We start from the raw sequence: 25145 nt of genomic DNA, 5'->3' as shown, positions 1-25145 counted from the left end.
ATGAAATCACGCTGATGATAGCTGGAGAATGAAGATGATGGCTGTTTGCTGAGTATGATTTAATCTCCATTATTATAGGCAAATGGATTGCAAATTTCCATAATTAAGCATCCAGTGCACTTGTCAGATTCTGTTGTAAAGTTTGGTAATTGCTGTTGTTGGGAAAACAGTCCAGCGGGGTGTTGCTGTCACATGATGAGCTTTTGAGGCTGAGCTAATAGGATGCCCTTTTAAAGTGTTCTCCATGTTTTCTGCTTTAGAGGCAGAGGATACCATCATGGAGATTTCATCAAAAGAACACACTCACTTTTTCTCAAACAACACAATTATGCCTGTGGACCGATCCTCATTCAAGTCTGAATCATCCGCGTCCAAGGAAAAACAGTCATGTTGTGGAGGTATAAAGGTAGAGTAAGAGTTTCTGAATATTCCAGTAGGGACTTAGAAAATCTCTTTCTTTTATTTTCTATTTTCTTCTTCTTCTTTTTTTTTTTTTTTTTTTTTTTTAATGAATGTTCCCTTTTTAAGTTCTTATTATATCATGCTGAGTCAGTATGAAATTATTAGAGATATTTCTAAGTCACAAGAAAATCTTCTTCAGATCTGTATTTGCCTAGCTTTTGGCAGTCATCAAATATACTCTGTTGGCTGAGTCTTGCATATTATGAGCTCTTCAAGACCCATCCTAAAAAGTCCTTCTATCTTTCTTATTGATCCACCTGAAGCTCAGAACAGAGCACTGGCAGAGAGATACCACAGGCAGCTGTCAGTGCACATTGCTCTTTTAAGAGTAGCCATTGGTAGTCTCCTGGGCTCCCCAAAGCTATATTGTATTATGGTCTCTCTGTTACAAGTGCTATATTATTAAAGCATTATTGTAATATTCCTTGTTCAACAGAACTCTGCATGAGGTGACTTTGAAATGAAACTGCAGAAGTGTTACCACTTTATCCCTGTCTCTCTCACCTACAAGAAGGTTTTTCCTGGAGATGGTGGGAGATGCCAGCTTTGAGCCTCACAGTGTAGCTGTGCCTACCTGCTGGCGGGAGCTGCGCCTCAGAGGAGTATTGCTCCCTGTTCAGAACACAGCAGGCAGCACAAAGCTTTGCCTACTTCCTCTACCTGACTTCCAAAATGCTGACAAAATGATTTTGGGTGAGGTCTCAAAATCACCATGCAATGGTGAGATGATTTGAGTTACACAGAAAATGAGTCTTCAGCCTTGCCCCATTCTTTTCATTGTGCACAATCTTTATTTTTGTTGGTTTTTTCCCCTCATTCAAACACACATCTACTTTCAGATATTAATACAGCTCCCAGTACAGCCAAAAACATTCCCTATAGAAGCCTATCAATTTTGAATGGTTTTGTTTTGAAATAGAAGATAAGTTATATTAAATATATTTTGTACCATAATATAATTCTGTCATTGCTTCTCCATTTCCTACCATGATAATCCAATCCCCTTTATGAATAAAACTTCAATCACAGGTTAGCCAGTCAGGAATCAGTTTATTTGCTCCTGAAATAGAAAAGCAATAATATTTCAGCTCAGTTTCTTTCTCTTTAAAGAAGTTGTGTCTTCTGGGAGCCCAAACTGATATAACTAATGTATTCCTGTGGGAACTTAGAAAACTTCTCTCCATTTTTGTGAACTAACCCTTTTAGAGTTCTGATTAGGTCTTTCTGAGTCAGAATGAAATTATTAAAGAAATCTCTAAGTCATGAAGAATTCTGCTTCAGGTTTTGCCTAATGTGTTAAGAAAACAATATGCAGATACAACAGGCTATTTCTTCCTATTATCAACCTTCATTAACAACCTTCCTATGTCTTAAATTCACCTTTAGTAATCAGAAAGATGTGGTGAAATATTTACTTACAAGCACTGACAGACCAGAGAAGAATGTGAAATCATGTGTACCTTTGTGTCCTAGCCCTAAATCAACAGTGTCTTTCCACCACTGCATACCTGGGACATTTGCAAACCCAGTAAAAAAATTGTGCCAAAGACATTCAGAAGCATTTCAAGTTGTAGTTTGCCTATGCAATTTTCCTGTAAAATAAAATGTGCTTTTACATTGCTATTTAAAATCCAAGGGCATAAACAAACAGAAGATGTAAAATATTATTACAATATTTGTACTAGAGAGTTCTTTGACAGCTGCTGCTGTAGGAAAAAAAACAGAGAGGGGTTTCATATGTTTATTTACCCACAACTCTTTCTGAAGGAGTGATAAGCAGAATGGTTAAAGTTTATTGAACTTGACACAGAGATATATTTGAACCTTAACACAAGAATTTGCATTCAGCAGTGATGTTATTACCACTGTGCTTTGTGAGATGAGATGTAGGGAGATTTGCACTGGAGGTGAGTGCATTGCTCAGAGCACCTTCTTACTTGGAGGGTGACTGTCAGAGAGGGTTAAGGAGCAGCACAAAGTTCTAGACTTCTATTCAAATAAAACCTTAATGTGTCTCTTAATTTCTGGGACTGGATTTTACAGAAAGCATCTCTATTCATGTTCATATTGAGTCAACACCACCTGTATCTGAAGGCTGAGCTCAGTGCTGCACTGTGTGTGAGTATCTGTGGAGCACATAAACTCAGCTGGGCTGCATTCAGTGAGGGCAAATTTAGTCAATAGATCTGCAGAAGCAAAGAGTTCATGCTAAGGACCCTGCACTCCCACTACATGCATTTCAGACCAGCCCCTCATCTTACAGTTTAATTTTGTGGGAAAGGGGCTCAGTCTGTACCTTTGAAGTATATACCAAAGCACTGTGAAGGGAGATGGAGTTTAATTTCCAAAGCCTACTCCTGATTCAGAAGAATGTGCTGAAACAGATACAGTGATCTATAAAGAGAAAACTGTCTCTGTAAAACAAAAGGATGGGAGAAGGTTGTCCCCAGCAAAATGCAGGGTGCACTCTGAGGAAAATGCATGTATTAGTGATTGCAAGAGATGTTGCAGGGGAAGGATGAGTCTAGAAGAGAATTGCCTGGCAGGTCACTGTTCATCTCACAGAACATGTAACATATTTTAAAATGTTCATGAGCTCACCTCTGCAGCAAGCCACACCTAGCCTTTACCCATATGGTTACTATGTAAGATACTCCCTCCTGAGAAAATCACAAGTTTCTGTCTTTCAACAGAGCAGTAGCTTTGGCATCTACCTGAAATTAGCAATGGTCAATTCAGTTTTTATCAATATTGCTCATAAGAGAGGGACAAATTTCCAATCTAGCATTTAATAAGAAGTAGGAGAAATATTGGTTTGGCTATTAGGCAAAAGAAGACGTAGGAACGCAGAACTTTAAAAATTATTCATATATCTTCTGTACTGCCTGATTTTAATCACTGTCCTTTTTTCACAGATATTTCTTGGTGCATTGTCTTTTGTTTATTTTGCTAAAGCACTATCAGGAAGTTATCTAAAAAGTACTATCACACAAATAGAAAGAAGATTTGACATCCCTTCCTCTTTGGTTGGTGTTATTGATGGAAGTTTTGAAATTGGTATGTGCTGTAGAAACAATAGAGCTATGCAATTTGTTGTGAAGAATGATTGTATGAATTTCCCTGAACCATAAAACTGAGCAAGATTCACCTGGTAAAAAAAAGTGGGACTATCAGTATGATTATGTTTAATAGGATAAGGTTGCTAATACAAGCACTTCAGCAAAGATAATAAAAAAAATTTGATAAGCTATGCATGTGGCTAATTCATATTAATTGACATTTTGAGTGTTCTGGAGACAGAAATCCATATTCCCCACAAGTGTTTGTCTTTTGTGATTTATTAAGCAATAGGAGGAAAAACCTCTAACTGTAATCTATATTTCTTGTCCAGTCCCTCTCCTTCCCACTCACACTAAGGTTTCCAGCATGTCTCTTACAATTTCAGATTACTGAATTTATCTCATGAGTGTTCAGTGGACTGGGGTACTCATGGGAATGAAATCTTAGCCTAAGTGTATAAAACTCTGTTTGATTCCTCCTTTTTCTGCTTTTCTGGTTATTTGCTCTCTTCAGATGGCACAGTCTTTCTCCTCCTTTCGAGCTGTTTCTGCAAGGGTTTATGGTTTTTCTATCACAGAAGGCATTGGAAGAATGCCTGGAAGGAAGGAGAAAGACCAGCCCATCAGCCCTCTCTCCCTGAAATCAGTGCCTATACTACACAGTAGGAATTGTTGTTTTAGGGGATCTCTTGTCAACAAGCAGTAAGACTCAGTTTTCCTTTTGTACCCTCAAAGGGAACCTCCTAATCATAATTCTAGTGAGCTACTTTGGAGCAAAGCTTCACAGGCCAAGAATAATTGGAGCAGGCTGCTTAATTATGTCAGCTGGAACATTCCTAATCGCAATGCCCCAGTTCTTCATGGGACGGTAAGTGCAGAGTGGTCACTGTTTTCCAGCTGGGCTGTGCACACTGAATGGCAGCTCACTAAAACATTTAGGTATTGATTATGAAGATAGAAATAGGCATATGGGGATGTGGGTAGTTAATTTAATTTTTGTGTGTGTGTGAATAGATTTATTGCTGTAGAGCAAATAATTTAACATGTATACTATTTTCAGTTGTAATCAATTTATTTTTTTATTAGTCTCTGATTTTGATTTGCCATATTTTGGTGTGGTTTAAGAATTGTTGAAATGTCAGTAAAGTGATGACAAAACTCAGGAAGACAATCTGAGTACCAATCACAAGCCAGAGGATACACCAGTGTCTGACAATCTCAGTCCAAATTCATGTATCATAGTAGAGTAAAATGCCTGTTAAACTGAAATTAATCACTCATGCAAAAAGAACCGACGGGACAATTTTCGCTTACAGCTGCAGTATAAATGGAGCTCTGTTTATCCCCTGTAAACTACCACTGGCAATGGATCCAGATGGGTTCATAGGGATGGAGATGAAATTTGCATTTAAGTGGTATAAGCCTATCTGTTAGTTACAGATTTGATTGGTTTTGCTTATCAGTACTTATGAATAAATACAACTTTGTTTTCTAAACAGATACAGGTATGAAAGATTCCCTTCAACCATCAATTCTACTGTTAGCCTCTCTCCTTGTCTGCAGGATAAAAGCCAGACTCCACTCTCAGCCTTGGAGAAATCTCAAACAAAAATAAATGCAGGTGAGAATGATCTCTGATTTAATGATCTCTCATTAAATCTTGGGGCAGGTAGTGCTCACTATTCTTGATGTTTCCCAAATCTTTCTGTCAGGAGATCTCAGTTTTGGTTAGAAGGAAGGGAAAGAGTTTTCTAAAAAGGAATGTGGTGGCAAATTAATAAAACCAGCAAAATTGTAGTATCTTTGATGCAGCTCTTGCTAAAAATTTGTCTACCTTAGACTGTTTCACAGTTTTCCTACTCTTTCTCCCACAACAGAAGTATTTTAGAAGCCCTGAGCTTTCAGTGTCAAACTGTTACTGTAAACACATCATTGTAGTCTCTTGTTATGCCCACAGGATGTGAAAAGGAAGCAGGCTCTTCCATGTGGATCTATGTTTTACTGGGAAATCTTTTGCGTGGAATAGGTGAAACCCCTATCCAGCCCCTGGGCATTACATATATCGATGATTATGCTGTTGAAGAGAATGCTGCCTTATATATTGGTAAAATAAACATTATTTCTTTCTCCTAATGGAATTTTTCCCCAGAGAAAATGGAGTCATTCTGAATAATGGAATGAATGTTATTGAATTAACTTGCTCTGATTGTTTTGTTTGCATAATTTCCAATATTAAAGTTTATTTAACAGTCATGTACACTCAAGAGACCAAGTTCCCATTTAATTATACCAGCACAGTTCTATTATCTTAATTTGGTGAAAGAATTTGACCTTGGGTTCCTGCTGTTACCCTAATCTTCCTAATTCTTCTGGATGTGGACTGCTGAGCCTCTGTGCACATTCAGTTCTCTGGAAAGTGATAAAAACAGGCACTTTTTAAGCACTTAAAATAGAATTTCAGTGGGCACTCAAAACATTCCCTCCAGATTTACGTAGGATTATAAACAATAGTACTGAAATTTTAGAAAGTTTGGATCAGTGTTTTCTTGTGTTCATTGTCTGATCACTGCACATTCACCTGAAATATTACCAAAAATCCTATTTCATCAGCATCTGCTCTTGACAAGTTTCCAGCCAGGCAAAAAAAATCAGATTCTCTCGGTAAAAGATTCAGTCTTCCCAGATTTCCAGGTGAATTTTGTCAAATTCAAAGTATTCAGGAAGTTTGGCTGAGGGTGTATTGAAACATATTAACAGTGAAAGCCAAAGCAAAGTGATTTCTCAGCCTATTTAGGGCCTACCTCAACTTAAAGTGATCAGTTAACTCTAAAAAATGACATTTGCTTCCCAGTTACTTTAATCTTGTCAGCTAAAACATTCCTAGCAATTGTAGGTTGGTGCTGCTATTAAGTTTAGGCCATTCATCCAAATTAGGACATTTTTTCCTTCAGGCTGAGTTTAACTCTGTAATTGGCCAACAACAAAAAGTGTCATTGCAGTGGGGAAAATTTTATCGACGACTTTTTTCCTTCTTGAAAATATTTCAATTTGTGTAACTATATCTCTTGATGCCTGTCACATGCCATAATCTGCTGTTAGGTGCAGAAGAACCAGTGCCCCTTTTTATCTCAGGAGTGTAACCATCCCCTGTTTTCTGTTCCAGGCTGTGTACAGACAGTTGCAATTATAGGGCCAATATTTGGCTTTCTCCTGGGATCCCTGTGTGCCAAACTTTACGTTGACATTGGCTTTGTAGATCTGGGTAAGTCAGAACACTCAGGCTTTAAAAATCCAGTCAGGCTCCAAAATGCCTATTTTAGGCCAAGAACTCTCTGGTTATCTTCTGGACAAGAGAGGCCAGCAGGGGTAGAGTAGGCACTTCCTGAAATGAAAAGGATGACAACAGTGTAGTGGTCCATGCAGAACAGGCTGGCAAGAAGGATGGGAGTAGAGGAAGAAGGAGGTCTGACTCTGCCTCAGCCCCACAGGTCTGCAGCAGGTGCCTCCAAGAGATGGTCTGATAAGGAGGCTCTGGGGAGATAATGGGAGCCAGGAGGAAACAGGACTGAGGCTCAGGATCCTGCGTGTGCTTTTTTAATATCCTGTTGTTGCCCAGAAAAGTGGTTTGGCAGGGGGTGCCAATTCTCTTGATTGTCCTTCTTCTGAGAAAACAGGAAGGAAAAAAGCAGGAGGAAACCAGTTTGTTGTTTTTTTTTTTTCCTGGGGCTTTTGTGCAGAACAGCCTGACTGGAAACGAGTGGGCACCTGGACTGCCCCTAGTGCTGGTCCTTGCAGCATCTCTGGGGGTGTGCAATTGGCACAGCAGTGTTAGCGCTGGGCTGCTGCTGTGCCCCAGCAATCAGCAAGTCCTCAGCGTGTCCCCACAGCTGCTCCTGTAAAATGCCCATTGTGACACATAGCACAGCTAAACCTGGCGGGGTGGGGATGGAAAGTCCCTGCAAAACCACCTTCCTTATCAGTAACAAATATTCTCAAAATGTATTTATTTGTTTCTTGTTTTCTGCTTTCTCCAGACAGCATCACGATAAGTCCCAAGGACGTGGAGTGGGTGGGAGCATGGTGGCTGGGGTACCTGATAGCTGGAGTGATCAGCATCCTGGCTGGCATCCCATTCTGGTTCCTGCCCAAGCACCTCCCAAAGCCTGAGAGCAGGAAGGACTCCAGCACCTCTTCCGAGCACTCAAAGTTCATCATTGAGGAGAACAAGGACCAACGCACCTCCTACTGGCAGCAAGCGAAGATTGCAGAGATGGCAAAAGGCAAAGCACCTGAGTTTTCTTCCCGATTGCTGAGATTTTCTCTCAGAGGCTTTTAGACTTAAAAATTTTTATACTTTCTGAGTCCCTATTTTAATGGTCTCAGAATTATGTTTTTTTTCCCCTAGATTTCACTTTCCATCTCAATAGTACCCACAAAAAGGTCTCCTCAATGTTCCCTGGACTTACTATTGCATGAGGATGTCTTTGGCTGAGATTTGTAAAATTACAGTAGTGGCCCAGCACAAATCATGAAACTCTGCAAAATTTTTTTATTTGCAAATAGTGACTGTTGCAGAAGTAGTGCTCAAAAGAAAACCAACCCTTGGTTTTCGCTAATCATTTTTTTCCTGTAAGCTCATGCATTATGAAAACATGTACAATATCTGATCAGAATATAGATGGGCACAGACCAGCTGCAGTATTAGAGGAGGCTGTCTGGATTTTGACAGGACCTAGTTTGTACAATTGCATTTCCTTGGTCATGCTTTGCCAAAAGAATTTTCCCTGAAAACTTGAATCTGTACCTCAGTATGTCTGTGCTCATTGTCAGCTGTGCTGAGCACTCTTTGCCCCAGATTAAGCTAAACGGTGCTGTAGCTGTTGAGGACGTAGAGAAACCAAATCATTCATACTTTATGATGGAAAGAAGGCATTTCAAACAAAATATCTCTTCTGGGAAATTGATGCTTAGTGTTTTGCTCCACTGTTCCTCCATCCAGAAATGGGGGGGGGGGGGGGGGGGGGGGGGGGGGGGGGGGGGGGGGGGGGGGGGGGGGGGGGGGGGGGGGGGGCTGTTAGAAGCATCAGGGAACTTCACAGATTCCCTCTGAAAGGTTTTGCAGTTATGGGTTTTTTTGGAGGTGCACACATGTTACAAAGCATTACTCACAGCAGTGATTCTCTCTCTGGCCTGTTTGTTATTTCTGCTGTTTTGTCTTGCAGAGTTCTTCCCATCACTGAAGAACCTCTTTGGGAATCCAGTTTACATTCTGTATTTGTGTGCAAGTATCATTCAGTTCAATTCTTTAATTGGCATGGTGACATATAAGCCAAAGTATATTGAACAACAGTATGGGCAGACATCTTCAAAAACTAACTTTGTTATAGGTAATGTTTATATCTACTTCTTGATATCTTTAAAATGGACATTGTAGGAGTTGCATATACATATAGGAAAACTATTTTTCTAGGGTATGTTCATTTCTTCTTCCTTGTCTGACTTAAGCTCACAGAAGGTAAGTTATTTCATTTCTCCTTCAGCACTAATTAACTCTGAGTTTATCTATGCAAGAGTTACTGTAAAAGTTTACATGATTTGATATCTTAGTTCCCATTTAACTAGAAATTTGAAAAGTAATATATGTACAACACAAGAAAATAAATGAGAAATTATTTTAAAATAGTTTACATAAATTTATCATCAGAAAGATCTGCTGCCTTAATGGCTTCCCATTTATTTCAACAAAATGATGATCACTTCAGTGAGTGCCATGGGTGACTCTGAAGAGATTGGTGTTAAATAAAAGGAAGTCCAGTCACATCCCAAGCTGTCCCATACAGCATATGAGAGAGAAGCTGCTTCAGCCTTTGGGTACAGAAATCAACATTTTTGTAGCTGACTTCAGGAGGGTGGACTTGACTGCCCAATTTCTGAAACCGCATGTGGGGTTCAGCTCCAGAGGTCCAGGGCTTCAATAGCATTAAGCAGCAAAGAGGTTTACATCTGCCTAACACAGAGGGAACTGCCTTGTTCCAGAGCAGCATTAGTTGCACAGCAACAGAGGTATATATATGCAGAAAAGCTGTAATGATCCATTGTGCTATGTTAATTCCGTTAAAGATAGAAGCTGGAATTTCCTGGCACGAAACTCCTCAAAGCAAGGAGAAATCTTCAAGTATAGTTGATGGCCAAAGAAAGCCCAGAAAACAATCCCTACATTCAGTATAGTACTTCTCACTGTATTTAAAGATTTTTCTGGAGCTAAGCTTTCAGGTATGTGCAAAGTGAGTGAGGATTAAGAACCATTTGATTTCTCTGAGCATAGGGGCTATATCCAACAGAGAGTGTGTGATGACTCGGTTAGGGAAGGATCCTGCTGAGTGGCTCTCCCTGCAATCAGGTTATTTTTCTTCCTCCTTTTCTTTTCTCTCCAAATGCACCCTCCTAAAAAACCTGAGGGCTGACTCAAACTCACAGTGTTTCTGTCTCTTTCACAACCTCTTTTACTCTTTCTTTTTTTTAGAAAACACTTTCTGATAGAGCTTGTGATAGATAGGTCACATTAAAAAAAAAAAAAAGTCTCAGGCTTTCCTAGCATTATATAAAACTAAATTTGTTCTCTAAGAATCAGCAGATGACTCTACTGACAAACTAATTGTGGTAAAAAAACACCTAGCTTAAGAAATTGGAAGAGCATTATCTAAGCTTTATCCATAATCTCTGTCAAAGAACCAGCAAAGAAGTATGTCCTTGGGAGTAAGTTTTTCACAGCTGTCCCACCACCTTTGTAACACTCCAAGGATCAGTCAAAGTCTGGACAAAATAAAATGCCCTGACTGAAGATCTTTTACTTTTTGTTCCTTCATCTGATTGATGCAGCTGGTTTTGTAGCTGATAAGGTTAGTCCACTGAGCTGGTGTTTTCATAATACAGATTTTCTGTTTGATTTCAGGTCTTATTAACATTCCTGCTGTGGCCTTTGGCATATTCTCCGGAGGACTGATCATGAAAAAGTTTGGAATCGGTGTTTTAGGGGCTGCAAAACTTTCCTTGGGGTCATCCTTCTTTGGTTACCTTTTGCTCCTCTCATTGTTTGCAATGGGCTGTGAGAACTCAGACGTGGCCGGACTGACAGTGTCGTACCACGGGTATGCTGGGAAGGCCATGCTTCAGCAGAAAGGGCTGCTGCAAACCAAACTCCTTCCTCATTTTATTTCACAAAGTGCATATTGTTGAAAAGAGAGTGACTGACCTGAATATGCTTCCCAGAAATTTGATTCAAATCAGTGGAAACCGGTCCATTCCAGTGGGCGTTGTGTCATGACCCTCTCATGATTATGGCATAAACCAGTGGGGTTTATGTTGCAAGTACAGATTAATTTTCTGATTACTTTTTAATTATTATTGCCATGGGACCCATCCTTTGAGCCCAGTGATTCCTGGAAATGTGAGTAGCTCAGTAGGGGGGAAGAGATTCAATTAATTGTTTCTTGCCTTTTGTGTGCCGCTGAACAATGAATGGCATTTAATAGCCTTTGAACTTAAAACTTAAGGATTCATGGATTAACCATGATGTTTAACCATGCGGTACACCTGAGGCTAACATTTTTGCCCATGCTGTTACTCTGTAAAACTATCTTTTTGGGAGGAGTTTCCAGCACTGACTCACAGCAGCTCTGGTAGCTACTCCACTGGTGTCTGATGGCTGAGTTTGGCAAAGAGCTGTCGTGCAAGGTATCAGACACTCAGTTTGGATTAATCCCGTTCTAAAAATTCCTTGCTAACTTCTACAGAGCCTGTTTCCCATGAGTAACTCAACCACTTCTTTGCCACTTGCCTAGTTACATTAAAACTGCATAACTAAAACCTTAAAAAATCTGAGAAAATGCATGAATATAAATTGTTAGTTGTCCCCCTCAATAAAGTAAATACTATCTCAAAGTAGGTGGTGTGATAGTGCAAAAACCTTTGGATAACAGATAAATAAGGATTTACGCTGCTGTGCTGATGTGAAGAGAACATTTAATGAACAGAGGGAAGATCTGGCCTGGTGCACCTGGAAGAGAGCATAACCCAGGAGATGACCGTGACTTCCTCCACATCAATACCTTTGTGACTTCTCTTTTTCCATAGAGCTAAACCGATGACTGATTACAAGGAAGCCCTGTTTTCAGAGTGCAACTCAGGCTGCTCGTGTTCCAAGAACGACTGGGACCCCATCTGTGGGGAGGATGGAGTTACCTATGTTTCCGCCTGCCTCGCCGGCTGCCAGGCATCCACGGCAGTGGGAAAAACACCGTAAGGCAATCTTTCATTTCCATATGAGACGTGATCTGGTTTTTTTTCTGATACAACCAGGTCTGTCAGAGTAAGTGGGTTTAAACTGAGCAGGACACATCCTCTACAGCCCTGAACTCCTCAGGGTTTTCAGCAATCTGCCACAGGCGGGACCACCAAGAGATGTTTAAAATATTATTTATTGCCTCAGTCTCATGAACAGTGAGGCGTCTTCACTGCATAAGTTAGAGGTGAAATGTCCATGGTCAGTGGTCCCAGTACCACAGGTTACAGGGTTTTTTAAAGGTTTATTAGCCAATAATCTACTGCCACACATAGTATTTTTACTTTCACGTCAATAGCTAATTAAACACATCCTACTGCAATGTGGGTTTTCTTATCCAATCATAGTGACAAAGTAACTTACTTGTTACACCTTAAAACTTTTTACTATTTCTGTAACTACTTCTGTAACACTTTAAAGCTTTAGAACTTTCCACTACCTGGCTTAATAAGTCTCTGCTTAAACAACAAACCCATTTTTGCTTATGGTCCCTAAATTTAAAAGTCGTTTTCAAGGTCTCAGGTCAAACCCTGTATTCATTACTGTGTTTGGGCCTGCATGCACAAGATATTGAGAATTTCTGTGCCTTCATTTCCCGCATGCCACCAACATTCAGAATTTTCTCACTTTGCTGTTGCCAGCAGAAATCACAAGCAGAGAATGTTGGAGCCCTTTTTTTTTTTTTTTTTTTTTTTTTTTAGCTGTTGGCTACCAAGATTTTTGGAAAAAAAATAATAAATAGGTTCATCAACAGTAGATACTTTGTATTTTTTTCCTTCATTGACTAAGCTTTTCCTTTTGTAAAACATTTCCCACTTTGGACCTAAACTTTCAGCCATCCAGAAAAGCATGATGTGCAATTCCTAAACATCCACTTCTCCACCGTTTAGGTTATCATACACTTTTGCCTGCTCTCTTCCAGGTGTTTTTTAACTGCAGCTGCGTGGGAACCTTTGAATCTTCACAAAGCTCCTCAGCTGTGGTGGGACCATGTCAAAAAGGAAATGAGTGTCCCAAAATGTTTCTGTATTTTCTAGTAATATCAGTTATCACTTCATACACTTTGTCAGTAGGTGGCACACCCGGATACATACTGCTTCTAAGGTAAGAAATAATTTCTGCTAGCATTGCCAAATGTTTTCAAAGTGTTTGGACATGTGACTGGTACTCCTTCCCCTCCTGGTGTTGCTAGTATTAGGAAATGTTTTGCAGCTGTGCAAGGTGGCATATTCCATATAATTGTTCACTCCTGGATTTTTCTCCTTGTTTTAACAATTGTTTTAACATGAGATGCTTTTTTTTTTTTTTCCTATTCTGATAATCACACATTTGTTGAATGGTTGTCCCAATGCGTATTTAACTGCTGGAAGTATTTGTCCATCACTATAAGCTTTGAAGCTATTTTAGCAAGTGCAAAAGGCATTTAATACTACAAGTGCTTAATCTGGACTTTTGTCAGCTACTTGCAATTTTTGGATTCCAAGTCCTGCTCTCCTCTGCTCTGTTTTGGAAACCTTTCTTTCTCAGTTCCTTTTTCCCAATTATTTCCAGATGGGCACATTTTATTACTGAAACAAAACAACAGTAAATCCAGTCTAACTAATCTTTAGTATTATAACCGCATTTTCTTGCTCCCAAATTCTCTTTGTTTTGAATTAAATTTTCTAGACCAGGCCCTGTCTCGTTGCTGGTATCTTTGTACCACATGGACATGCCAGTGTTAGAACTGGCTGAACATAGGCCATATGGAAAGACCTAAATAAAGAAATCTGACTTCAGCTATGGTTCCATCACAATCCTTGAACCAGAATAAACATTCACACAGAGACTTTTAGAAATGGCTGAGGTGAGGATCCTTCTCCACTTACCCTGTACAAACACTGCCAGTGAGGTGTTCACAAGCTGCACGGCTTTTCTCACACACCTTGCAGGGTTACCACTGAGTGCTAGGAAACCACGCAGCATCTCTCTCTCCCCAGGGGCTCACTCCAAGAACAATCATACTATAATCCACTTAGACCATTTTTACTGAAGCTTCTGCACAACTGAACTGTCCATGTGCCAAGGTGAGGATGATTCATGAGTGGAGAGCTTGCAGAAAAGCCTTCAGGATTCACGCCAGATTGCTCTCTGTGGTTGTTTCTGACATGCTGGATAAATATGGGCATAGAACTATGCAGGGATGCAGTTCCCTTCCCCTTTCCCTTCCACATGACGTCTTCCATCTATCCATAAGACATATGGTGGAAAATGTACAGTTCTGGTACCACACAGGGCCTAAAAATTGTGGTAGCTATGCTCAGCCTCCTGCTTTCTTCTTGTCTCCACTGCATAAAAAATTAAGTGTTTGGGAGATGTTCATAACTGAACACGTACAGGCTTAAATCACACGGAGTTGCCTGCCCTTCTCAGCCCTAAGGACTTGCTCTCAGGGGTCTTACTGCTTATCGATTTAGTTAGAAAAGCTTAGAGAGGTTTTCAATTACAATACTAAACCCCTTGTTATATGAAATCAGCAAAACAGTTTTATTGGTTCTGCTCCAATGCTTTTAGTGCTGTTGAAAATCATTTTACTTTGAGAGACATTTAACTGAAACTGAGAAGTTACGTGTTTTCCTGCTGGATTGAAGTCATCCACCTTTGATGTGCAGCTAAATAAAACATGTTTCAGTAAGTTCAATCCTTTTTTATTTTTTTCTCTGCACTGCAAATGACCTGTGGCACAATTCCACTTTAAGTTCACGCTTACTTTTGACTTTGAAATCCATCACTGACTGACTTTCTCCAAAAATCTGACTGAATTGAGTGTGTGGGTTCCATTACCAGAAGGAAAATAAATTTTCTTGAACACAAACTGTCCCGAGGTCCAAGTTGCAGTCTTCATTATATATTTTTCCATGATATATTTTAAAAATTTTCAGTATTCAGTCATCTCTGTTAAGATTCCAGCACTTAACAAGCTGATATTTTCAGATGAGGCAGATATCGTTGCACCTGCCAGAAAGTACAAATACAGCTAAATCCCTAAACGCCTTTAAGATTTAGTGACTTTTACCTTGGTGGTTTTGCACACTGAAGTAATTGAAATATGCTTACAGCTGGTGACCAAGTCATTTGGCTGAATGTCATTTTGGTGGCATTAGCCTAATTACAGTAGCCAAGGGAACTTGGGAAAGCCCTGAAGTTTTGAGAAAAAGCCCTGGAGTTCAGATAGCTGTTGTTCAAGTAAAGTACTAGCTTATTAATAGCAGGTGATTAGGCTGTGAAAAGGAAGTCTCAGATCTCCCTAAGAGGTCTGGCTATCACTCAGGATCACAAAGGACTCTTGTTTCCGTGCAAAGACAATAAAAGAATAAAACAATTTGTTTTTCATCTGAAAGAGAATATTTTTTGCAGTATAAAGATCCTATGAAACACATATCAAATATCAGTTATGGGTTTTGGTTTTCCACTTTTTTGCTTTCTATGTCCTTAGATTTGTTTGGGAGTACTCTAGGCTTAGGAGTGTTTGTATAGCAAGTGTCAGTAGGAGATCAGACACTGTTCCAACTTCAAATCATTTTACAGTCATGCCCTCATAGATGGCAGTGCTTGTATAAGCCACAATCAACAGATTGTGTGATGATATCCTTGATGAGGGCATTAGAGAATAAAGTGTTGAAAACTATTCCTGGTGGGGAACAGCAGAGTTCATTCTGAAATGTTTTTATTATTTTTAAAAACATATTCATAATTACAATAGTTTTTTGCAGAAGCAGAGATGCCCTAGTTCCAGGCCACACAGATTGTACCTCCAGAGTGCTATGTTCATCCATAATGGCAGACTCAATTTCATCCCATTTCATTTTTTCTGATTTATATTGAATAGAATGAGTGACAAAAGCTTTATGAATTACCATATTGATACACTGTGTTACTCACATACCAAAAACATCCTTGTTCAGTCATGTGGCTGGCACTACTCACTTGACAAAATCAAACTTATACCCAGATTTGTGCTGGATTGGGGACTGTAATAGTCTGGTACGTGCTGGGAGAAACAGCACTCTTTGAGCAGCTGGTGAGGGAGCAGGTGCTTCCTGCAAGTCCAAGAGGCTCCATACACACTCTGCTGATAGCAGGGCTCAAAAAGGCAGCCTGGCTATCCTGCCCACCATCTTTCCCTCCGTGAGGAGCCAGGATGATGATCCAAGGCTGGAGCAGGGCTCGTCTGGAGCCAGAAGAACTGGATGTGTGTTTTGGACTCACCCTGCACTCTTGCAAGAGTCCAAATGCAAATGGTCTGCTCCATCAGAGAATGGTTTGAAGGATTTACCTTTACAGGAGGTGTGGACCCTGATCCTAGATAGGGTGCCATTAAAAGTGAGTTCCCAAATACCTTGTACTAGCCTGGGACTTGATACTGAAATTCAGGAAGAGTCTAACTGAATAAAACTATCCAATGGATGAATGATTCACTATCAATTTTCTTGTCCTGTGTTAGTAACCTAAGTGCTGCTATCATCTGAAAATCCATCTTAAAATGTGAATTAGAGTATAGACATTCAGAATTCCTAGATGCCGTGTCTGGTTTTATCACCTTTTTTACATATTTGTGCAATTTGGTCAAAGTCCATGACATTAAGGAGGAAAAGGTCACATTTCTTTCCTTTCTCTCGCTTTCTATTTGTGTTCTAATTATATACACCTGATGCTTATTTCTAGTTAACACCTCTTTTATTATTATTATTATTTTTAGATGCATTAAAACCCCACTTGAAATCATTTGCACTTGGTATCTATACCCTGGCAATAAGAGTACTTGGTAAGTCCATTTGTACTCCTAAGTCAGTTTTAATAACACTTCTCACTAATCATTTATCTTAGAATTAAGCTTTGATTGTTGGAAAGAACAATGTCTATCTGCAAATAAACATCATATGATTTCTTAAAAAAAAAAAAAGGTTGGAAAAAAGAAATTGCTTTGTACTTCATAAATCACATAATTGTATCTTAGATGTAATTAAAATACAGATGCCAATATGTATAGAGACGTGATCCTGTAGACTGTGAAGCTAACATCAGAATTACATCTTGTCCCCCTTACTCAGCAACAAGCATAATAGAACAGCGATGGCTGAGAATTGTGATTGCTTTCAAGCAATAGATTCACTGGTTTTCTAAGGGAATTAATCTGACTACAGGTGTGCCTGGGGACAGGGTTCTCTGCAGATTTGTGGTAGAGCCACCTCAAATCACAGGTAACATGAGATGCCAATTAACTGGAAATCCTAAAATCCTTTAGGTCTTCAGGAAAAAAAATTAGCAAGAAGCAAGTCAAAAATTAGCAAGAGTTAATGGATGAAATTTCATCAAAACAAGCTACTGGCTTCCTTCTTACAACTTTGGCAGGCCAGAATTTCTCTCCAGGCCTACTTTCTCCTCCAGAAACTATGGGTGGCTCCCCAGGTGACAGAGTCCAGGATGTCCCCATCAGTACATGAAAAAGCCTTTTTCTTTCCATCACCTCCAAGAACTGCAGTAGGTTTGCCCCTTCCGCAGTAAGGATCTCAAGATACTTGGAGGATCTCTGCAGCCCCACTTCAGGCTCCCAGCCCCCCTTCTCTGTCCTTCTCATCCACCCCCAACGCACAGGACATCCCTGCACCCAAGCTGAACAGACTCCACTGCTCTCCAGAAAGGAGAAGTATCTCCTAATTTTTTTTAACCCAGAGATATCCTGCAGGGTGAGGAAACCAAACCAGGAGGAGGGGCCAGCACTCCTTCCACGAACTTCCACAGGATTTTGATGTTTTTTCATGTTTTCCTGGCTCCCCACAGGAGGAAAGGGCGGTGTGTGCCTGGGCAGCACAAGGCACGTCTTCTTGAACCAGCAAACAGTGTGGAGTGTCATTGCTGTTAGAATATATTATTTTGTGTTCTGCGTGAAAGTGCCTCTAGATCAGAGCTGTTCACCCTGGAAATTAATTTTTTACCTCTATTTATTTGTTAAATACGCCCAGCGGGGATTCCAGCCCCAGTGTATTTGGAGTAGCCATAGATACCGCTTGCCTGAAATGGGAAACAAAAGGTGTGGGGGAAGAGGAGCATGCAGACTCTACGACTCCAGTGCACTCAGGTAACAGCTCTTCTCCATTAATTCTTTCACTTTTGTTCTTAAACTACATTTGCACCTGTCACTGGCAGAAGAATTTCTGTTAAAATTTTGAGTGACAGATTTGAAACTGAATGAAAGGCTGACTAACAATATTAACAATGATGCTCACATTTCCACCACTCTTTTAATTCAATATCTTTTGGGGGGGAGTGGTGGTAAACTTGTTTCAGTATCAGTTGGAGATAACTGTCACTTAATAATTCACCAAAAGAAAAGTTGTGTTGAAACTCAACTTTATGCTAAAGCTTCCCTCAGCTTTCAGCATCTCTGCTGTCATAGTATATGTGTGTGTAAATAAGTTATTAAACCTCATTTTTCTCCATGTTGGAGCTGCATCAAAAAATGGAAGGCAAAGGTGCCACATGCTTCGCTTATGTAAAGGCTTAAATGCAGAATTGTCTTTATCAATTTATTTATTGATAGAGGACAGTAATTGTCTGAAATGCATTTGTGAAAGGCTTCACCAGAAATGAAGAATGGAGTAACAGTGGTAAGAGGAAAATGTGAGAACAGGTTGCCCCCTTCTCCACCACAAGGAAAATAAACATGAGAGGAGGGTACATCTTGTTTTGAAAACTTGAAGGAAAGAGCAAAATCTCAGCTGGGACTCTTTTGCTAATAAAACATTATGATGTCATTGTTGCTGCTGTTGGTGCTCTCATTATGCCTTCAAAGCAAAAATGTCATCAAATGGTCTTGACATCACTGGTACTGTTTATGAGATGACCAAGAAATAGAGTAACTGCCTAAAAATATTAGTGCTATTCTTACTGAAATTAATTGGGGTGGAGGTCAGTCAATGCCTGAGATGCTTTCCTGACCACAGACCACTGTATACCTGACTTGGGTGAGCTGACACATCCCCTCTCCAGGGTCATCCCCTTGATTGAGGTGTCCTTACCCAGCTTAACCTGGTGAAAATATGAATGTGTCCTCAATGCCTTGTAGTCGTTTGTTGCCTTTGACATAGGCTCTGATCAATCATTTCTCTCTCAGGTATGTGTACCTGGGGCTGACTTTGGTCTTGGGCACGGTGTCCATTTTCTTCAGTGTTGCTGTCCTTTGGGTTCTCCGAAAAAGGTCTTCTCCACAAGACGAGACCCTCTCAGCCAGCGGGGAGAGAGACACCTGTGAGACAAAGAGCAGAAAAGATAATTTTGTCAATAGTGACCGTTAATTCAGTCAACTTACTGGCCAGAAAAGGAGACCAGACTTTAGGAAAGCTGAGATCTCCACCATGATTTTACCCAGTGAGTGGTGTTCCACTGAAGCAGTATCTTAGAAGCCATCCTGAAAATGTTCACCTTCTTGCACTTCTCACTGTAAACCCAAAAGCAAAGACCACCAATTTTTAGCGTGTGAACAGCTCTAAAAACACTGCTCACTGTTTTTTTCTGCTGAGTGAGGGATTTCATGGTGAGGAGTTGCAGCTGTACCCTCACTGAGAAAAAGTTATGTGGCTGGCCCTCAGCTCCCTCCTTCCTCACAAAGCTGCCCCTTGTTTCCTCCTGGGTGTGAGGGGTAGGGGATGCTGCCATGCAGCTACTGATGCCTTGGGAAGGCTGACCTGAAACAGAGACTGGATAGAACTCGTGAATGAAGTCAGTATTTATTGTAAGGCCTTTAGGGTACACCTTGGGCGGGACAGGGCCTGACCAGGGTTACACCCAAGGTGGACTAAGAATGGTCAAAATGGCTGACCAGTCACAAGGTCTTATATTTTTGTAAGTTTTTGTCCATTTATATTGGGATTTAATTGTCCAATTACAGCTTCAGGTTGTGAGGTCATCCTTCTTGTTCCTCCCTTCAGCCAACATTGTTTGTGCTTTTGGGCCTGAAAATTTTCCTTGGTCTCCAGCAGGGAAAGGATTTGTTTTGTCTCCCTGCTCTGTGAAGAGAGCTGAGTGACACTGAATGTGAGGCTCAGAACTGCACCCCTGGGCAGCCAGAATGTGAAAATCATGAAAGCTAAACTAAGGCATTACTCCCTCTGCCATGAGACCAGCCAAGAGGAGCTGGGGCACAAAACCTGACTTGGCAGCCTGGAAGTGGAGGGATCTCCAGTACATAGCCTATCCTTGCCAACAAGGCACAGGGCTGGAGGAAGGTGGTTTGCTGGAAGGAAAAATCAGCCACAGTCTCTGGGCACCTCATGAATTCAATACATAACACTTAGGACATCGAGTGTTGGTTAGGAATCCATTTTCCAGTTTTTTACAGCACAACAATCAACACTAGAAGTTATCGTTGCAGTCAAAGAGACCACAAGAGTACATCCAAAGAAACTGGAATCAAAATAGAATTTTTTAGATATCCAGCAGCTTTTTGCTACTTGCTAGTACTCAGTGTACTAAATAATTCCATGCACTTTATGATGTAACAAAATTATACAAGATACATATGATTATATTTTAAAAGCTATGACCAGACAGCTTGGGAAAAATAAAATTAATTAAAATTAATTAAAAGACCAGGTGACTTGGGGCTTTTCCTTTTAATTTATTGTATTTTCTAGCTGCAACTAAGACATTTTTGGGCTTTGTCAATATTTGATATTAATATTATTTGGGGTGAGGAGGGCAAGGAGAGCTGTTCAATATGAATAAATCTCCAGAAAGTTTGTACTGGAAAAGAAAATGGCACCACGACAGGGATATCCTTTAAAGCAACTAGAATTTTTGAGCACGTGATGAAAGGTAGGCTTCATCCTTCACCCTGATACTGGCAAAACAAACTTGTATCACATCATTTGTGTCCCAGCAGTGACTATAGGCACCGTGCTGCCTCTCCTGGGTGTGTGTGAGGAGGGGCACATGTGTAAGAGTGGGATTCACTGGGCTTGATCAATGATCATGTGTGTCCTGTGCCATTAGGGACTTACCTAACCCACAACAGCAAGAAGGATGGTGGTTAATCACCAAATATCTGCAGAAGGTAAGGCTTTACATCCATTACTGGGGAAAATGCCTTTGTCAGAGGAAGAACCAATGTCACCCAGCTTTGCCACGTGGGTGAGTGTTTAGACAGTGGCCAGGAATATGGCAGACTCAGTCTCCTGTCCCAGATGTTTGTCCTTCCAAGTGAGTCTCAGAGGCTGTGGGCAGTGAGGTCCTGGACAGCTGTGGCTGTTCTCTGGGCCTTGTGAAATGGGTATGGAACTATACAAACATAATTAAAACAATCTGAAGGTTTATGAATAAGGACTAAGTCAAGAGTTGTGATTGGGGTGAATCACAAAGATTGGCATTCCTGTCGCAGGCCTCATCCATTACATCACCATAAAAATAGCAAAATTTTCAAACGGCACTGGCATCCAGGAAAGAATGATGCTTGGAGCCTTCCATAGCCTCCTGGGGAGGGCACTTCCATAGAAATGAGCTGTCATATCCCATGAGAGAAAGGAGGAACCCAACTTAAGTCCACACTGGGATTAAAAAAGGAGGAAACCTGCATTTCATTCAGTGTGTGATGTTGTATATGTGTCAAAGCAATGGGGATAATTCCTACTTTGTGAATAAGTCCTGGCAAGTTTCTACTCACCAGTTATTAAGCTGTCACAGTGGCAGTTCTGCACATGCCTGGCAGCAAGAAGGCCAGGAAAATTCTCTGATTTCACCTGGGTGAGAGAAAATTTTCATCTCTGTAGCTGGAAGAGTGCTGTGTCATAGGTTCAGTGGAGAATGATGTCGATAACACACTGATGTTTTAGTTGTTGCTGAATTGTGTTTACCCCAAGTCAAGGAGTTTCCAGCTTCCCATACCCTGCCAGTGAGAGGCTGCATAAGAAGCTGGGAAGGAGCTGACCCAAACAAGCCAAAGGGATATTCCCTACCCTGGAATGCCATTTCCAGCATATAAACTGAAGGGAATTGGCCAGGAAGAACCAGCGATTGTTAAGGAACAGACTGGATATCAGTCAGCAGCCATATCATGCATCAAAAAGTTGTCTTTCTTGGGGTTTGTTTCTCTCTTTCCTTTTTCTTCCTCTTCATTGCAATTATTATTATTATGTTTTTTTTTTTTATTTTATTCTAATTATTAAACTGTTCTTAACCCATTGGTTAATGGTTAACAAACAATCTTTTTTTTTTTTCCAATTCTCCTCCCCATCCTTCTGTGGGGGAAGGGTGAGCAAGAAGCTGCATGGTATTTAATTGTTGGCTAGGGTTAGGTTGCAGCAGACATATAAAGAAAATAAGAGAAAAAACATATCCCACTTCAGAAAGAAACAAGGACAGGAAAAATCAGCTTCTTGGTTTATCTCCTATTATATATTAAGTCTATACTCAGTGAATAATTCTTTAAAATATGGGTTTTCCTTCCATAACCCATTTTCTTTACATATAGGTATATGAGAAAAGAATTTGTTTCAGTAACTCTTATTTGCCTTGTGTTTTGAAAATTTCCATTTTTCTCCTCCCATTCTTTGGCAATAATAATCCTGTAAGTTAGCAAGCAGATATAACCATTTCCATTTGAACTATTTTCAGACTGCTACTTTATTTTAGCACTTTAAGTAGTAACATGGATGCATGGATGAGTGTCTGACTACAGAGACGTATTGTTATAATACTTATCTCAGCACTAGGGTATTTGGATCTGTCAACATCTTCCTACCAGAATTCTTTATCTTAAATTATATCTGCAAAGGTGCTGTCTCACAAAGGTCAACAATCCGGATCTTCTCTTTTCTTTTTAGAGTTAGAGATACTAAACCACAACCAAGAGACTCCAAAGAAGCAAACGCCTTTCATTTTCAAAGGTGAGATTGTTAAAAGGATTAGCTGAGGTGATGTCCCAACCTTTGCTATCACCCTTACAGGCCAGAGTGAGGGACTTACTCCCTTGTTAAGAAGCACCCACGGGCTGTGTGCCATGTAAAAGGTGGGATATAATAGCAAGGTCCCCAGCTGTCACACGCAGGATGAGGCTGTGCCAAATAATGGGATGTGCAGCCAGGCCTGGGGCAAAAGAGCCAAAGGCACATTTCCTCTCCTACCTCCCAGCAAGAAATGCAACTCTCAAGTGAAATCATATGTCTTAGTTAAAGGCACATCATTTTTAATCATGTCAGAAGAGATTTTCAAGAACTCCTAACAGATAGAGGCAAAATGGTGAGATCAGAAGACTGAGGGAACAACACATTCTATACAGATATATGTAATATGATAGCTATGGAGCTCATGCCATCCCAGCATCTCAGAGAATTACCAAAAACAGAGAGCAAGGCGGTGTGGATATCTCAAAAGATTACACATGCTGAATAATTATAGATTGCCTCCTTGGAATGCTCCAAATAATGAGTAAGACAGATATGGAACCACTACTGCAATATTTTGAAATAACAGCACAACTGGTATCTGAGAGAAAACACTGACAGCACCATTTTGGCTGGTTTGTCTGATGATGACACAACATGCAGCTTAATTCTGCATAATATTAAAAGAGAAGTTACTAAAACTTACTTTTAGAATCTAGAAGAATCTTAATAATCGATAATAATAATCATCTATTAGAATCTTACTTTTAGAAGTGCATAGACATGCAAGTAGCTAGGTTCTAAGGGTATTTAAAAGCATTTACACATAGATCAACATTATTAACAATTATTAATAATCCACCCCAAAGGCTGTTGCCTAGAAGAATCATGCATCTGTCCCAGTCTGGTTCTCTTTTTTGTGCCCTGTAGCATCACTAAGCAAGTGCTGCATGAGGCAGTCTTCATCCAGTGCTAATCAACATCTAGAAGACAAAAAGTCCATAATGCTGTAAAAATGATGAGGGCAATTCTAAATGTGAAGCCATTTAAATTTAAATGGTGATTTAAAGTGCTCATTAAAAGGACCTTACTTAAGCAACATGTGGCTAATATCAGGAGGTTAGTTAACCAACAGCTCATCCCAGATTAATACAGTTCATTGAATTTTGAAGAAGTAAATAAGGAAAGGATTTAGTGGAGAGCACGTGGAACACATTCTCACAGCTGGATGGTGACCAGGCCAGGAAGCTTTCCCTCATGGCTGTTGAGCATGGTAAGTTTGAAAGGTTGTTGTACACATCCAGAAGCCTTTTGTTGATCCTGTGATATTGGCACTGCTAAAATAAGATGTGGAAAAACACAAACTTGTTAAGTAAAAAACAACCTGTGATAACATTATACAGTCAGCAAAAATCTGTTTATTTAACTGTGCAGACAGACTTTTCCAGTGTCTGGAAATCAAACAGGATAAAACTGTAATAGAAATATAGTGATTTTTTTTTTCACTAGAAAAACAGTTTTGGGATATTTCTGACATCTGATAGATTTTTCTGTCAGGGAAAGATCAAGACTTGCCCATTCTTGTAAAAGATCTGCTCTAGTGTAACAAGACAGATGAACAGTTTATTGAAGTGGGTTTTATATAACGCGAGGTATTATGTGAGCCATATTTAATTTTTCAGTCCTGTTCCCTCTGTTAGTATCCCAGACCATGTGAAGGTGAAGGGGGTCTTACCCTGGGATTTCACAAAGTCAGCAGGGTTTTTGTTTCTGCTGTTCTGTGATGCAGCCCACATTTGGACTGGCTACTAAAAGGCCCAAGCACTCTCACCTGCCACTGACCTACACCTCAATGCTGTGTCTGTAATAGCAACTCCAGTTGTTCAAGCTGCTGATTAAGACTGAATGAAAGAGAAGCTGTACAACCAGCATAAATATCTATCCTTTGTATTTTAAGTAGAAAAACAAAAGAAAAAAATATCATTAAAACAGCGCATCATGGTCTACTTTTCCCCAGTAGATGCATGATGCAAAAATGACAACATTTATTTTTGTTTTCAAGATTCAACTTCAAATTTTTTCAATTTCAAATCAATGTTCAAACTGATTTCAAAAGAACTTATCAAGTTCTTTTGAAGGGCAAATGCTCCACTGAACAGAGGAAGGATAAATTCTCAGACACTGGCTAAGATGGAGACAACAAATCAGCCTCTCAGCATGGTTTTCTCTCTTGTTAGCTCTACAGCACCAAACAGGAACTAGACACTCTGGGACAGGAGCACCAAAGAATCCTTCTCTTTTGTGGAAAGGCTATTTTCAACCCCTCATGGTTCCTGTAGTATCTTAACTACATGGTATTTGCTTACA

General features: G+C 40.1%; 1 protein-coding gene across 1 annotated transcript; it reads left to right on the top strand.

Moving 5' to 3' along the window:
- The first annotated feature begins 277 nt into the window (after positions 1-277).
- LOC136361521 (solute carrier organic anion transporter family member 1C1-like) lies at positions 278-19237 on the top strand. The gene is given in 19 exon segments (XM_066319509.1): positions 278-406; positions 3378-3519; positions 4257-4389; positions 5021-5142; positions 5479-5625; positions 6685-6783; positions 7556-7801; positions 8744-8908; positions 10474-10669; positions 11655-11797; positions 11800-11819; positions 12785-12966; positions 16420-16424; positions 16601-16666; positions 17865-17885; positions 17888-17923; positions 17926-17980; positions 19016-19188; positions 19191-19237. Coding segments are annotated over 19 exon segments (2127 nt in total).
- The last annotated feature ends 5908 nt before the right edge of the window (positions 19238-25145 follow it).

The sequence above is a fragment of the Sylvia atricapilla genome, chromosome 5 (genome assembly GCF_009819655.1).
Source record: "Sylvia atricapilla isolate bSylAtr1 chromosome 5, bSylAtr1.pri, whole genome shotgun sequence".
Classification (NCBI taxonomy): domain Eukaryota; kingdom Metazoa; phylum Chordata; class Aves; order Passeriformes; family Sylviidae; genus Sylvia; species Sylvia atricapilla.
This window is presented reverse-complemented; position numbering and strand designations above follow the sequence as displayed.